The sequence below is a fragment of the Aquarana catesbeiana genome, linkage group LG01 (genome assembly GCF_042186555.1).
Source record: "Aquarana catesbeiana isolate 2022-GZ linkage group LG01, ASM4218655v1, whole genome shotgun sequence".
Taxonomy (NCBI): Eukaryota; Metazoa; Chordata; class Amphibia; order Anura; family Ranidae; genus Aquarana; species Aquarana catesbeiana.
The window spans coordinates 241,078,554-241,094,709 of record NC_133324.1 but is presented as its reverse complement, the minus strand read 5'-3'; the positions used below and the strand labels follow the sequence as shown (position 1 = coordinate 241,094,709).

Below are 16,156 nucleotides of genomic sequence, written 5' to 3'. Positions count from 1 at the left end.
CCAGCCCATTTTTGGAGTTTTGTGTGACATTATGTCCAATTAGCTATTTTCCTCCCTTTTTTTGTTTTGTTCCAATACACACAAAGGGAATAAATGTGTATAGCAAAACATGTGTTAATGCAATACCTTTCTGTGAGAAATACTTGATTTTCTGGAAAAATTTCTGGGGTGCCAACAATTTCAGCCATGACTGTATGTGTACACAATCTCTATTTTACAAACAGTTAATAAATAACAAAAGGATCCCCAGACCATTGAGGATTAGCTAAAGAGAGAGCTCATCAAAAGTTGTCAGTCTTTTATTAAAAAGATTTCCTTAGTCCTAATAGTTCAAGTATATGTGCAAACCATTATACACTCCTATTAAGCCTCGTGAACACTACTGTGGACGGTTTTTGGCATATAAAATGAAATGGCCTCATTGCTTGATGGTGCTGCAGTCCTCTCTACTGGTGATCCACCAGCCTCCAGACCTTGTGTGTACTTTCCCTTAATGAGTAGAGATCAGCAGCTGGTGGATACAATGTACACTGTATCGGTCAATGCAAGGAACTGGTGCCATAGGAATCTTACCATATCTACCATCTGTTTTTACACAGTGACAAGAAAAATAGTATGATGACACTGTATTTGATCTTTGGTTATCAACACAAAAAATGCAACAAGTTTAATCACTCAGTGCATGTTTGCAGAAAAGTGTTTTTAACACCAAGGGCACCCCTTACCTGCACTGCAATAACTTGTGACCCAGCAAATATGTCCCCTGTACTCAATAACTACATGAGCTGAAAAAAGCCACACAGTTGAATATAATCCATGAGATTGCTCAATTGCTCATGACTTGGAATACCACCATGAGCTCTGGGAGGTGTTATATCATCAAAGGAAAGGAAAATGATTCATGCGCTACCTAGAAAGAAAAACAAAAGCTGCTACAAACCATGTGACTAAAATGTGTACCTATGTTCAATAAATTGTAGCGCTAAAGAACACATGTGTCATAAGAACAGAATGTCTCTGTAATCATAGACTGGTGTCCCAATAGTGACGTATAGTCAAAGAAAATGTGATAATCCGCAGTGGATAAATGTGAACGGTATAACAGTCCCTTCTGCTTCCCAAATCTCAGTTCAGATGTCATCAAACTCATGAAAGGATGGGGTACGCTTACCGGAACTGTTGGATTCTACTGCCATAAGCATAGAATCAAATCGAGCTGTGTGTCACCCTGGGCAAGTGAGTGTGGTGGTTGAAGGCAGATGGAGCCTCTATGAGGCCTGGATGTCACCTCTGGATACACGGGAACGGGGGCCCCTGTTGAAGGTCTGTTGATCGAAACGCGTAGGGCGGTTTTTATACCCTGTACACTGCCTTTTTTATATCTGTGATCACTTTTATGTATAGCGGTTTTTTAGTAAATAAATTACCCGGATTTACACTATGTGGAGGCATCCCTTTTCTTTTCCATATACTTTCGGGAATTGAGAAAACATCTTCAACCTTGGAACCAGGTTTTGATCCATTTCCCGTGTATCCAGAGGTGACATCCAGGCCTCATAGAGGCTCCATCTGCCTTCAACCACTACACTCACTTGCCCAGGGTGGCACACAGCTCAATTGATTCTATGCTTATGGCAGAAGAATCCAACAGTTCCGGTAAGCGTACCCCATCCTTTCATGAGTTTGATGGCATCTGAACTGAGATTTGGGAAGCAGAAGGGACTGTTATACTGTTCACATTTATCCACTGCGGATTATCACATTTTCTTTGACTATACGTCACTATTGGGACACCAGTCTATGATTACAGAGACATTCTGTTCTTATGACACATGTGTTATATCATCAGTTGACCAGAGTATCATGATCAATTAAATGAACGTATCATGATCAATTAGATAAACCATTAGTCCCTCAGAATTCAGTCCTTTTTTTTTCTACATATCTGCAATGACTGATTGCAATTATTGAACAATAGGAGACAGGTAAGCTTGATAGTGACTGTGATCCCTGTAGAACATCAGAAAGAAGCAGCATTTACAAACGAAAATCTTCCAATTTCCTTTATAACAGATTCTACTTTCACAGGAGGCCTGTACAACTTTTCATATTGTAAACAACACTCAGGATTTCATAAACTTCAACCAAAACCTTTTTTTTAATAGAACAGAGAAGGGTTAGTGCAGTCATTCGCAACCAGGGTTCTGTGCAAACCTTGGGTCCTTCAGAGGTTGTTGTTAGGGGTTCCTGGAGTTGTAGCTAACTGATGTCCTACCTGACAGTGCCTGTGTAGTTCAAGGGCCAACTCCATGGCAAGGCGAGCGGCATGACACCAACGATCTTTGTAGAGCTCTATAAGAGTGGCAGCCTGACCCTCACTAAAAGGGTTACATTCTTCCTACAGACTACCAATGTAAAGGCTGTTTTTCCCATTGACCCCAATCAACTGGTTTTTCTATGGGTTCCCCAAGGCCTGACATTTGTTTTAGAGGGTTCCCCTGGGGTTAAATGTTGAGAAGGGCTGGGTTAGAGCCTCTCATTAGCTTTTATGGCTTTGCATGTCCCTGTTGGGAAGCTTTTGCCTGACTTTCTGTAAGGACAGAAAGTGAGGGGAAATCTCTTCAGTGGAGAAGTGGGGTTAAGTGATTCCTGTCTTGGTGAAAACAATTCTCTCTACCTACCCCCCCTCCCATTTCTTGTAAGGGTGTCACAGGGGCAGAAAGTGAAAGTAAAAAAATACCACCGAGACAAAATTAAAAACCAGACAGAGGGGTTACTTTTCCCCATTCCAGCAAAAAAAAAAAAAGTGCCTGAAATTATTCTTTGAAATAAAAATTTGTTGTGGCCAATTCAGAACAGAGGATATAGATATGAAAAAAAGTGTAGGTGTGTGTTGGGAAGGGAGCCGTTTGCAAACGCATGGTAACATGTATACATACGCTTGGGCCTATAAAGAATACAGCAACTTTAATAAGTTTATCACATTATAGGGGTGACGAAAAAGTAAATCAAACACCTACTCCAGGGGAAACCACCACATGATAAATGTAACAGAGAGCTGCCTCCTGCCGCTATATAAAGGTATATATCTTTGGTCCATTCTGGCACTATCTCTTATTAAAATGTAGCTACCGTTAGCACCCTTGTGCCATGTGAATTACAGCATTTAGGTCTTTATTTTACTGGCTATATCTCTAAACATTTGAAGTTCCCTTCTTTAAGAAAATGATTCAAATAAATATTGGCTCACCCAAAATCTAAAGTAATGCAATAGACACTCCTGGCCCAGTGACACAATGCATGAATTGTCATGGTGTGATGGCGGTGCATTAAAAAGGGTCACCACACACAAATGCCAGACTTTATAAATACGTTTTCACAAGATAGGTGCATAACTAGGCAAGTTTCCACACATTCATATTTCATTGTTTTAGTAAAGTGATTGGGCCTGGGGCAGTTTAAAGATAATTATTACTATGAACGCAAGTGCACTATTGTGTTTAGTCTGCATTAGAGGCATCTAAACAGAACACTCAAGGGGAGATTTATCAAGAATATTGGCCACACAATTATACACAAATTGGACTGCCTCTTGTTTAGGACTGTAGGTGCAAGGGTCGCAAATGCACCTAGATGTTGCCAAACAGCCATATTTGCCATTTTGGCAGATTTGCAAAAGTAGATTTAGCACTCAAGAGGAGACAGATTTTGACTCTCAACAAACCCATAATGAAGTGGTCAGGGACAGGTTTTAATCTTTCACAATGCTACTTTAGAGCATTACAGGGGGAAATTTATGATTCATACAAAACTAAAGATGGCCATACACAGATCACATGTCTACCAATTACTGTAGAACTGGCCAAATTCATTCCATAGGTGGCCAGGTTGCCACCACCTGGCTTTAAAAAGTCAATCAAAAAAGGAGCCAAGCCAAAAATTTGATCGAACAGGGCCAAACCAGATGTAGGCATTGTTCAGATATCCTGAGAGCTGCTGATGCCGGCTGTCAGGATACAATAGCAGTCACTGCAATCTTAGCCATCCATGCAGTTTAGGAATCAAGTGAATTCTCTCATTCATCCTAAGGTGCTGAACCCCAAAAAAATTGAATGGCTAGTAATGTTGTAATCTTACTGTTCTTCAATCAAAGTTATAACAGGTGACATTATTTCTATTAGTGGTAACGATGGCAGATGTCCCAAACTCTTAAAAGATTTAGTAGCTATATCTACTTGTACATAATTTAGATCAGCAGACAACTGGGTGCAAGAACATCAGCCATGCTGGGTGATGCTTTTGTCCTCCTTTAAGCTGGTGGTGGTACAAGATACTATGCACGTTAGGACCTTTTTTCCCAAAAGGTTCAAAAATGAAAAGCTATGTCTGTAGAACTGCAATTGGATGACTGGAGCGACATCAAGCATAGGCAGTGGCTCCTCTCCTATTGATCAGGAGTATATATTACATGGGGAGAGTAAAACTCCGGTTATGCAAAGGTTGTTTCAAAGCATAGTTAAAACTACTAATGAGAGTATCAAGTAATATAATAGGTAGACTTGAGGTTCAGCCATCTGCAAAAGTCCAGAATAATGTACATTCCATTTAGTAAAGTCAGGCAATCTGCTATGAAGGTGAGCCCCTGTGCGAGTACTTGGGACTAAGCTCAGGACAAACATTTAGTGAATGGCTGCGTCCATCACAGTCTTCTCACACAGGTATTTTCTATTGTGACAAAGTGCCTTTAAGTACTTATCTCTACAAAAACAGATTCACATTTTAGCTCAAAAAAGTGCTTACAAAAATAGTAAAAACCCTTAGATCTAGCCCTTTTTGAGAATACATTCGAAAAAGTGTATACAACAGTGATAAATAACATAATGAAATACAATTTGGACCATTTAGAAAATTGCATAATTACAATAATTAGACCATGTGCACACAGGCTGATGGTAAAACCACTGCCACCCAAACATCAGATCAAAGGTGACCGCTAACTGGAATGTTTTGTTCAGGCATTCCAATGAAGGAAATACTCAAAATCACTCCTGTGTTCCAAACGGTGCCCTATTCTTTTACTCTGTTTCAATGGTCTTCTGATCCATGTGATCCATCATTTCCCTGGAATAAAAATAGTAATTACTTACATATGTGATAAAGTAACTTTGCTAGATACTTCAAATTTGATGCATAACTCTAGGCAGCTACAAATAAGGAAGTTCAGTACTATCTTATTAAAATAGTTCTAAAGAATGGACATTTACCTTAATGCATTCCCTGCATAAAAAATGTCCCAGTGCTTTTTATCAGCCCCTCAACCCCCCTGTATACTCACCTGAGCCCGCCCCCGATTCAGTGCTATGCCTGTCTGCAGTGGCTCTCCTCTCTGCTCACAGAGGCAGCAGCGGGTGCCATTGGCTTCTGCTGCTGTCAATCAAATCTTTTGAGCAGAGAGCGTGGCTGAGCCACAATAGGCTTGTCAATAGATGCACATAACCCGGGTCAGGAGGTGCGGTTCCCTATAATGGAGAAGAGGAGGAGCCATGAGCGTCGGCAGGGAACCTGAGAAGAGGTTTGGGGGCCGCTCTGTGCAATGGTATTGTAGGTAAGTATACGCATGCAAGTAGTGTAGGTACATGAATTTGACTTGGTATTGGCCTCTAGCAGTCCCTGTTGAGCAGTGCTCAGAATGGAGAAGGGAAAGCAGCAGTCAATCAGTTCATGTGCTGACAAGAAACATGCATAAGAAGAGACAGCAGATTGGCAGAAAGATGAGCTCATCACTGTGCTGCTTCTGATTTTACTGTACAGTTAAAAGGCTGACGTGGGTCCAGGAAACCTGGGCTCAGAGGAAGTGGGTTGAATTATGCTGGCCATCAGACTGGGAACATCTAGTGGCATAAAAAGTAGTGTGGACAAAAAACTCTGTATTGAAGCTGAACTTTGCAGCAAAAGCGGTTTTATTTTATCTTTGAGCTGTATGGGTATCTGAATGCAGAGCAAACTTACTGATCTCTACACAGCTGTGTGCATGGACCCATGGAAAACAATACACCTCTGTTCAGACCTGTAAAAAATGCTGTACAGCTTAAAAAAAAAAAAACACTGCATTTTTTTCAGTTGTGTGTAAATCAGTCCTAATGGGCTATTCATTTGTATCTTATTATTTGTGGCTGGCTTGCTTTCATTTGACTCTTTGAAGATGAACTGCAAACAAACAGATAGCTAGCTAACCTTACATACCTTACTGTCATATACACAATTGTGTTCAGCTGGTCTTGTGATCCAGGCACTTCTACCAAACCGCAAACAGCAGAGTCATTTTTCTATACTTGGTCATCAATCGGCTCCAGCCTGTCACTGGACAATGAAGCAAAAGTCCACTGATGAGTTCATCTCTCTGCCCTCTCCTTCTGTAAGCACGTTCATGGTGTTGATTGGTAGTGCTATGCAAAGTAGCAGAGCCCCAACTGGCACCTTGTGCTAATCAGGTAAAGTACTGATACAACAACCCAATTGCAGATATAGGATGGGCTAGAACTCTCTTCACTCACCGCTCCTGACAAGCAGTCTCCGATCCACACACAAAAGTCCTCCAATGTAAGATGAAGTTGGCAACCAGGTGAGTATTGATAAAATCAATCAATCTTTATTCAATCCAAAGGAGAACATACAGCGGGTAAAATAAGTATTGAACATGTCACCATTTTTCTAGGTAAATATATTTCTAAAAGGTGCTATTGACATGAAATATTAACCACATGTCAGTAACAACCCATACAATCCATACATACAAAGAAACCAAAACAAATACGTTCAGAAATCAGGTTATGTGTAATAAAATGGAATGATGCAGGGAAAAAGTATTGAACACGCTAACTGAAATTTAATGTATTTAATACTTTATACAAAATTCTCTGTTGGTAATTATAGCTTCAAGACGCCTCCTGTATGGAGAAACTAGTCACATGCATTGCTCAGGTGTGATTTTGGCCCAATCTTTCACATAGTCTTCAAATCTTGAAAGTTCTGTGGGACTCGTCTATGAACTCTGATCTTTAGTTCTTTCCAAAGATTTTTTTTTTATTGGAATCAAGCCGTGGCTTAACTATGGGGGGGGGGGGGGGGGGTTTTGGTCCCCCCCAGGTGCCATACATTTGGGGGGGGTGTCAGGCCGGCTATCAGAGCTGGAACAAGGCAGTGGCGGGTGAAAGAGGTGCTGTCTGCTCTGTAGCTGTGCTGGCTCTTTGTGTTTGGTGCGAGTCGGCTGGTCTGTCATTGAGCCCATATCGAGCTCTATACTGCCACCTCTGGCTGCTTCATGTATGTGCCCCCCTCATGTTACTGTCCGTACTGTATTTTCACAGGGACATGTGGAATCAAGACCTGGGACAAGGAAGACCACCTTATAAGTGAGGGCTGTGAGTACAAGTGAAAGGAGGAGGCTGTGTACAGGGGGGCAGCAGAGTGTCTACGGGTGTGAGGGGGCAACAGAGTGTCTACGGGTGTGAGGGGGCAGCAGAGGGCGTACAGGTATGAGGGGGGGGCCCCGAGTGCGTACAGGTATGAGGGGGGGGCCCCCGAGTGCGTACAGGTATGAGGGGGGGCCCCGAGTGCGTACAGGTATGAGGGGGGGCCCCGAGTGCGTACAGGTATGAGGGGGGGGGCCCCCCCGAGTGCGTACAGGTATGAGGGGGGGCCCCCCCGAGTGCGTACAGGTATGAGGGGGGGGCCCCCCCGAGTGCGTACAGGTATGAGGGGGGGCCCCCCCGAGTGCGTACAGGTATGAGGGGGGCCCCCCCGAGTGCGTACAGGTATGAGGGGGGGGGCCCCCCCGAGTGCGTACAGGTATGAGGGGGGGGCCCCCCCGAGTGCGTACAGGTATGAGGGGGGGCCCCCCGAGTGCGTACAGGTATGAGGGGGGGCCCCCCGAGTGCGTACAGGTATGAGGGGGGGCCCCCCGAGTGCGTACAGGTATGAGGGGGGGCCCCCTGAGTGCGTACAGGTATGAGGGGGGCCCCCCCGAGTGCGTACAGGTATGAGGGGGGCCCCCCGAGTGCGTACAGGTATGAGGGGGGCCCCCGAGTGCATACAGGTATGAGGGGGGCCCCGAGTGCGTACAGGTATGGGGGGGGGCGAGTGCGTACAGGTATGAGGGGGGGGCGAGTGCGTACAGGTATGAGGGGCCCCGAGTGCGTACAGGTATGGGGGGGGGCGAGTGCGTACAGGTATGAGGGGGGGAGAGTGCGTACAGGTATGAGGGGGGGGCGAGTGCGTACAGGTATGAGGGGGGGCGAGTGCGTACAGGTATGAGGGGGGGCGAGTGCGTACAGGTATGAGGGGGGGCGAGTGCGTACAGGTATGTGTGGGGGGCCGAGTGCGTACAGGTGTGTGTGGGGGGCCGAGTGCGTACAGGTGTGTGTGGGGGGGGCGAGTGCGTACACGTATGAAGGGGGGCCGAGTGCGTACAGGTGTGTGGGTGGGTTGAGGGCGTATAGGTGTGTGGGTGGGTTGAGGGCGTACAGGCATGATCTGTGAATGGGGTGCCACATTGGGGAGGGGGGGGGGGTGTAAGATACAGGATCCGCCCCGGGTGCCAAATGCTCTGCTCTAGGTACGCCCCTGGATTCAAGTCAGGTGACTGGCTGTGCCATTATAGCAGCTTTATTTTCTATTTCTTTGAAACCAATTGAGAGAGTTTCCTTGGCTTTTTGTTTGGGATCATTGTCTTGCTGAAATGTCCACCCTTGTTTGATCATCACCCTAGTAGATGGCAGCAACATTTTTTTTATTAAGAATGTCTTGGTACATTTTTCCATTCCTCCTTCCTTCAATGAAAAACAGCCCCACATCATGATTTTCCCACCTCATAACTTCACTGTTGGTATTGGGGTGTTTTTGGGGTGATGTGCAGTGCCATTTGACCTCCAAACATGGTGTGTATTATGGCATCCAAAAGATTACAATTTTGGTCTCATCTGACCAGACTTTTTTCTTCCAGTAGTTCACAGGCTTGTCTAAATGTTGTGCAGCACATTTTAAATGACCTTAAACATGCTTTTTCTTTAGCAATGGAGTCTTACATGGTGAGTGTGCATACAGGCCATAGTGGTTAAGCGCATTACTTATTGTTTTCTTTGAAACAATTGTACCTGCTAATTCCAGATCTTTCTGAAGTGGTCCTTGGCTCTTGTACAACTGTTCTGATAATTCTTTAAACTCCTATGTCAGAAATCGTGCGAATAGCACCTGGTTGTGCGCCATATTATGGTAAAATTATGTCCTTTTCCACTTCCAGATTATGGCCCCAACAGTGCTCACTGGAACATTCAGAAGTTTAGAAATCCTCCTGTAACCAATACTATCAGTATATTTTACAACAATAAGGTTGTGAGTGTCTTAAGTGAGCTCTTTGCTTTTACCCATCATGAAATGTTTCTCGTGTGACACCTTTTTACAGGCCATCAGTTGAGACTGAACCAGCTGATATTAATTTGCACCGACAAGGGGCAGGATTGCTTTCTAATTACTGATAGATTTCAGCTGGCATCTTGGCTTCCCATGCCTTTTTGCACCTCCCTTTCTTCATGTGTTCAATACTTTTTCCCTGAGTCATTCCTTTTTTTTTTTACACATAACTTCATTTTTGAATTTATTGGTTATGGCTTCTGTGCATGTATGAATTGCATGTGTTGTTACCGACATGTGGTGAACATTTCATGTCAATAGCATCTTTAGAAATATATTTACCTAGAAAATCGGTGATGTGTTCAATACTTATTTTTACCCGATGTATGTTCCAAAATAGAGCCAACAATGACATATTTCAGCCCACAAGGGCCTTAATCAACCTTTAAGGCACCTGTGGGCTGAAACATGTCAGTGTTGGTTTTATTTTGGAACGCATGTACTCTTTTGGATTGAATAAAGATGGACTTTATCAATACTCACCTGGTTCCCGACTTCAACTTACAATGGAGGACCATTTTTAAGTGTATAGCTTGCTTAAATTGTTTTCTTTTTACTAACACCTGCCTGTAGTTCAACCCTAAATAACAACTTCAAGTGATGTGTACAAACAATCAGCGCTCTGATAATGCCACCCAAGAACGACTGCATTTCTTATTCAAGATGGAGTTTTACTCCATTTACCTTTCCTGATATCTGCTGCCTCTGACCAGTTTCATGCTTGGGGTGCACCAGCTGTCAGTCAGAGGTCTTAGCCATTGTCTGCTCTTTTGACTGATAGGTGGAAAGGCAGCCAGTGGAGGGGTCGGGAGTGTGTGTGGTCCTAGAAAGCGTAAAGGAAGCTGAAAGTCAAGTAAACAAAAGGTGTCTGGGGGTTGGGATATGTCATAATAGACAGGACACTGCTGTGGAGGGGAGCGCTATATTGAGTCACTGGACACCTTCAATTTGATTTCAAAATGGTGTTCCCAGAACGCCAATATACTTCAAAATAATTTTTGTATAAATGGCAAACAAGGGTGCACTAAAGTAACAAATAGGATTTATCTCCACATTTCAAAATGTAGATTTTCAAGTGCTGAGAGTGTATGTTTGAAAATACAATATCTACTAAACATGGCCATTTAACTACATCGCTCATGCAGACTTCTCCATGTTGCATGGGGTGCATTGTCAAGCTACTTGTGTCATTTTTTTATATGTTCTTATGGAGAATTATTAAGAGGGAGCATGATGATATATTTCTGTACAGCTCAAGTGGATTTTCCATAGGAATGTACACTCACCGGCCACTTTATTATTAGGTACACCCTTACTAGTACTGGGTTGGACCCCCTCTGGCCTTAATTCTTTGTGGCATAGATTCAACAAGGTGTTGGAAACATTCCTCAGAGATTTTGGTCTATTTTGACATGATAGCATCACGCAGTTGCTGCAGATTTGTCGGCTGCACATCCATGATGCGAATCTCCCGTTCCACCACATCCCAAAGGTGCTCGCTTGGATTAAGCTCTGGTGAATGTGGAGGCCATTGAAGTACAGCAAACTCATTGTCATGTTCAAGATATCAGTTTAGGATGGTGCATTATCCTGCTGGAAGTAGCCATCAGAAGATGGGTACATTATAGTCATAAGGGGATGGACATGGTCAGCAACAATACTCAGGTATGCAGTGGCTTTTAAACAAATGCTCAATTGGTACTAAGGGGCCCAAAACGTACCAAGAAAATATCCCCCACACCTTTAACACCACCACAAGTCGTCTGAACCCTTGACACAAGGCAGGATGGATCCATGCTTTCATGTTTACGCCAAATTCTGACCCTACCATCTGAATGTCGCAGCTGAAATAGAGACTCATCAGACCAGGCAATGCTTTTCCAATCTTCTATTGTCTAATTGTGGTGAGCCTGTGTGAATTGTAGCTGCAGTTTCCTGTTCTTAGCTGACAGGAGTGGCACCTGGTGTGGTCTTCTGCTGCTGTAGCCCATCTGCTTCAAGGTTCCATGTGTTATGAGTTCAGAGATGGTATTTTGCATACCTTGGTTGTAACGAGTGGTTATTTGTGGTATCGTCTCAAACCAGTCTGCCCATACTCCTCTAACAAGGCATTTTCGTCCACACAACTGCCATTCACTGGATATTTTCTCTGTTAACCCTAGAGATGGTTGTGCATGAAAATCCCAGTAGATCAGCAGTTTTTGAAATACTCAGACCAGCCCATCTGGCACCAATAAAAATGCCACGTTCAAAGTCACTTAAATCCCCTTTCTTCCCAATTCTGATGCTCGGTTTGAACTTTAGCACGTTGTCTTCATCTCATCTAGCTGCCTAAATGCATTGAGTTGCTGCCATGTGATTGGCTGATTAGAAAATTGTGTTACCAAGCAAATGAACAGGTGTACCTAATAGAGTGGCCAATGAGTGTATATTAGGTATTAGGACTGACGACCAGTGTCTCAGTTATCAGCCAAGCCTTCGGCCAGTAAGGAAGGTGTGGGGTCTTGGGTAGTAAAGACTAGGGAGCAGCGTCTCTATGGTAGTCTGAGATCATTAGAAGTATGATCAAATATCAAGGCAAAAGAAAAATAAGTTAGGAAAAGAAAGGTTCTTACCAACTCCTCATAATCCTCTACATGTTTGTATTTTTTCTCTCTGTAGTAATGCCTTTTCTTAAAGAAGTGGAAGACAATGATATCACATAACACAGTGGCCTAAACAGAAACAGAAAACAAAATTATTTTAAAAAAAAGAAAAAAAAAAAAAAAAAAAAAAAAAAGGTAGTTTGTTCAATTCATCCCATGCTGCATACTAAATACACTAGATATCACTTAAAAGTGACATTAAAAACTGGTTTAAAAAAAAAATTAAAAAAAATTCTATTCAAGTATGTATTTTTTTGGGGGGTGTTTAGAAGTATCTTCTATTGCTCTCATCCTCCTCCGGATCTCCAAATTCTTTTTGCTTTTGTGATCTGACTTTCTGTTCTGAATGACACAAATATTAATTTTCACAAAGTCTGCTGCCTCAGTTTTTATGATGGCAATTTGCATATACTCCAGAATGTTATGGAGAGTGATCAGATGAATTGCTATTAATTGCAAAGTCCCTCTTTGCCATGAAAATGAATTTAATTCCCCCACCCTTAAAAAAAAAAAAAAACAAACAACATTCCCACTGCATTTTAGCCCTGCCACAAAAGGACCAGCTGACATGTCAGTGATTCTTTCATTAAACCAGGTATCAGTGTTGACAAGGACAAGGCTGGAAATCACTCTGTAATCCTGATTGAGTTAGAATAACAGACTGGAAGCTTTAAAAAAGGAGGGTGGCTATTGAAATCATTGTTCTTCCTCTGTTAACCGTGATTACCTGCAAGGAAACATGTGCAGTCATCATTGCTTTGCACAAAAAGAGATTCACAGGCAAGAATATTGCTGCTACTGAGATTGCACTTAAGAGAGAGGTTCAATTGTTGTGAAGGCGGCTTCAGGGCTCCCAATAAAGTCCAGCAAGCGCCAGGACCATCTCCTACAGTTGATTCAGCTGTGGGATCGGAGCACCACCAGTGCAGAGCTTGCTCAGGAATGGCAGCAGGCAGGTGTGAGTGCATTTGCACGCACAGTGAAGCAAAGACTTTTAGAAGATGGCCTGGTGTCCAGAAGGGCAGCAAAGAAGCCACTTCTACCCAGGAAACACATCAGGGACAGACTGATATTCTGCAAAAGGTACAGGAATTGGGCTGCTGAGGACTGGGGTAAAGTAATTCTCTGATGAATCCCCTTTCCGATTGTTTGGGGCATCCGGAAAAAAAAAGCCTGTCTGGAGAAGAAAAAGGTGAGCGCTACCATCAGTCCTGTGTCATGCCAACAGTAAAGCATCTGAGACCATTCATGTGTGCGGTTTCGTCTCAGCCAAGGCAGTGGGCTCACTCACAATTTTGCCTAAGAACACAGCCATGAATAAAGGATGGTACAAAAACATCCTCAGAGAGCAACTTCTCCCAACCATCCAAGAACAGTTTGGTGACAAACAATGCCTTTTCCAGCCTGATGGAGCACTTTGCCAAAAGGCAAAATCGATAACTAATAAAAAAAGATGGGAAAACAATCTGCAAATGTGCACAAGAACAATGATGAAACTCCTCAGAGGAGTATCGTATACATAGATCTACGTTAGATAAAGTTATTGATATAATTTACACGAAATTGTAACCTTTTCAAAGTCTTTAAGGATCAAGAAGATAAAAATCAAAAACCATTTAGAACAAATCACACATGATACTGTGGGAGTAAAAGAGAAAATTTTGGAGGGATAAGACAGCCTTCCAAGAAGGGAAAGCATACAAAATGGCAACAAGGGAATCGTTCTTATAACCAAAGAGCTAAGGGAATGGAGAAGTCCTCTAATAAGAGAGGATTGAATTGCTCTATTAAACTCTTCAATTTTTTTCCTCCTCACAGAATCGTACCAGAAATGGGAAACAAACAAACAAAATGTTCTTTATCGAGTGATGACTCAACTCTGCATAAAAAACGCATGCTGCAATCCACTTCTTCCTCTATTATTCCCTCTTCTGGGTCATCTGGCAACTATGGGAAAAGTAATGCACGCGGTGATATGTCTAATCGCCCATCTGGGCATATTGGTGATGGTTCTAACCAGGGGCGCTGCTAGGTCTAACCTGGGGGGCGGGCTCACACCGGTGGTAAGCAATTTTTTTCGGGCAAAGGAAGGCTGGTGTTGGCGTTTCAATCATGGCACCATGGTTGATATGGTGTCAGGGTGATCGAAGCGCATGTTTCTATTGTTATATATAATGAAGTAGTTCAACTCACCATAATGCAGAATCAGTGGGCGCCCTGGGCGTGTCACTTGCCACATCACCTGCCACCATTTTGCAGATTGTCACTTGCCACCATTTGCAGATTGTCACTTGCCATGTCACCTGCCACCATTAGCAAGAGGCGGGTGAAAAAAAAAAAAAAAAAAAAACAAAAAAAACCCCACACATTCTGACAAATACCAAGCATCGATTGTGCAAAAATGGGCTGCCATCAGTCAGGATGTGGTCCAGAAGTTGATTGACAGCATGCCAGTGTGAATTGCAGAGGTCTTGAAAAAGAAGGGTCAACACTGCAAATATTGACTCTTTGCATAAACTTAATATAATTATCAATAAAAGCCTTTGACACTTATGAAATGCTTGTAATTATACTTCAGTAAACCATAGTAACATCCGACAAAAACATCTAAAAACACTGAAGCAGCAGACTATGAAAATTTATTTTGTGTGTCATTCTGAAAACTTTTGCCCATGGCTGTACATTCATTCTTTATGTATATATAGGAGTGTAGCCACCATCTCTCGCTCCCAACATGGATTGGGACTATGGTATATGTAGTGTGCATAGAGTAGTGTACATAACCACAAAATGACATGCACTGCTCATTCCAAACAAACAGAATTTATGGCAAAGGTTTGGGAGCTCACAAAGGAAATCAGAAGGAAGCAAGAAAAACAAATTTCATGAAACAGACCACAAGGCTGTTAAGTAGTAGAGGTGTATAGATTATTTTCAGAGACAAAGGCTATCGTTTAGTGTCACTTTAAGTGAAGCTGAATAGATTCAGATTACCATTCCTGGAACTAGCCTGCAGCCTGGGAGCTAGAGAGTGTGGCAGCATTCACCAGAAGCGTCTCACACAGTTATTTAGCCCTCAGACCAACTGCTAAATATTTTTGGCATCTTATGCAGAGCTCTTTGGGCCCGTTCACACTGCCCATACACTAAACTAGCACAGTTTAGCGTGCACGCAGCTGTCCATTTTGGCTGCAGTGAGCCGGTGGTAAGGGGCAGTGCGATGTACGTTTTACTGTATCACATAGGCCCCCCCTTCTCCTTTTGCCATCTTTATTTTAAGTGTACAAAGTGAAATTTCATTCATGTAAACACTCAGCAGCGCGATGTGTTGTGCTGCTGTGCAGTGACCTGCGGTGCCATCCAATGTGCTTCAATAAGACACAGCGTGTCTATACACACACATGCAAGATAATGGCATTGCAACTCAATCACAGAAAACAGGGATGGCAAGAGCTCTCCATTTTAAATCACTGTGCCTGACTTGTGGTCTCCACCACGCTAGAAATAGGGTAAAACATTAACAATAAGCAATATTGTTGACAATTATACTATAACAGTGAAAATAGGGGATGGTATCAAAAAATTAATACTGCATAAAATTCCATGTCCCCAAAAATTGTCACCGAAGGGGAGGCTCTTTTTCTGCAACTCAACCTCCATATGAGGCGACGGCATGAACCAAGATAGTGAGAAACTAGTAAGAAAGCGAGAGAAAAGGTAGAGAGAGGGTCATAGATAGGAGAAGGGGGGGGGGGGGAAAGGGGGGAAAGGGAGAACTCGGACTCAGGAGCCCCACAGGTAGGAATCAGACAAGGCCCAAACAGGACACTTGGAATGAGGGGAACTCCTAAGAGATCCATGGTTCCAAAATTTTGAGAACGTTGGCCTGTGAGTTAATTCACAATACTGGACATTCATTCCTGAAGCAACACAGCAGTCATACGTGTCCTCACCCCCTGGAAAGCTACGCATTGGGTCTTCCAGGCTTGAGCTATAGTCGCTATAAAGAGATATGTAGCCAGCTTCTGCTGTGGAGCATATAA

The 16,156-nt window shown here is 43.1% G+C and overlaps 1 protein-coding gene across 1 annotated transcript in view; it reads right to left on the bottom strand.

Annotated features, from left to right (window-relative positions):
* Positions 1-1,792: 1,792 nt before the first annotated feature.
* P2RX4 (purinergic receptor P2X 4) overlaps positions 1,793-16,156 on the bottom strand; it is a 109,809-nt gene continuing 95,445 nt past the window's right edge. The window contains exons 11-12 of the mRNA XM_073626522.1: positions 12,084-12,182; positions 1,793-5,121 (exon numbers count right to left, since the gene is read on the bottom strand). Coding sequence (XP_073482623.1) covers positions 5,086-5,121; positions 12,084-12,182 — 135 coding nt within the window. The 3' untranslated portion in view covers positions 1,793-5,085. The remainder of the gene's footprint in view (positions 5,122-12,083; positions 12,183-16,156) is intronic.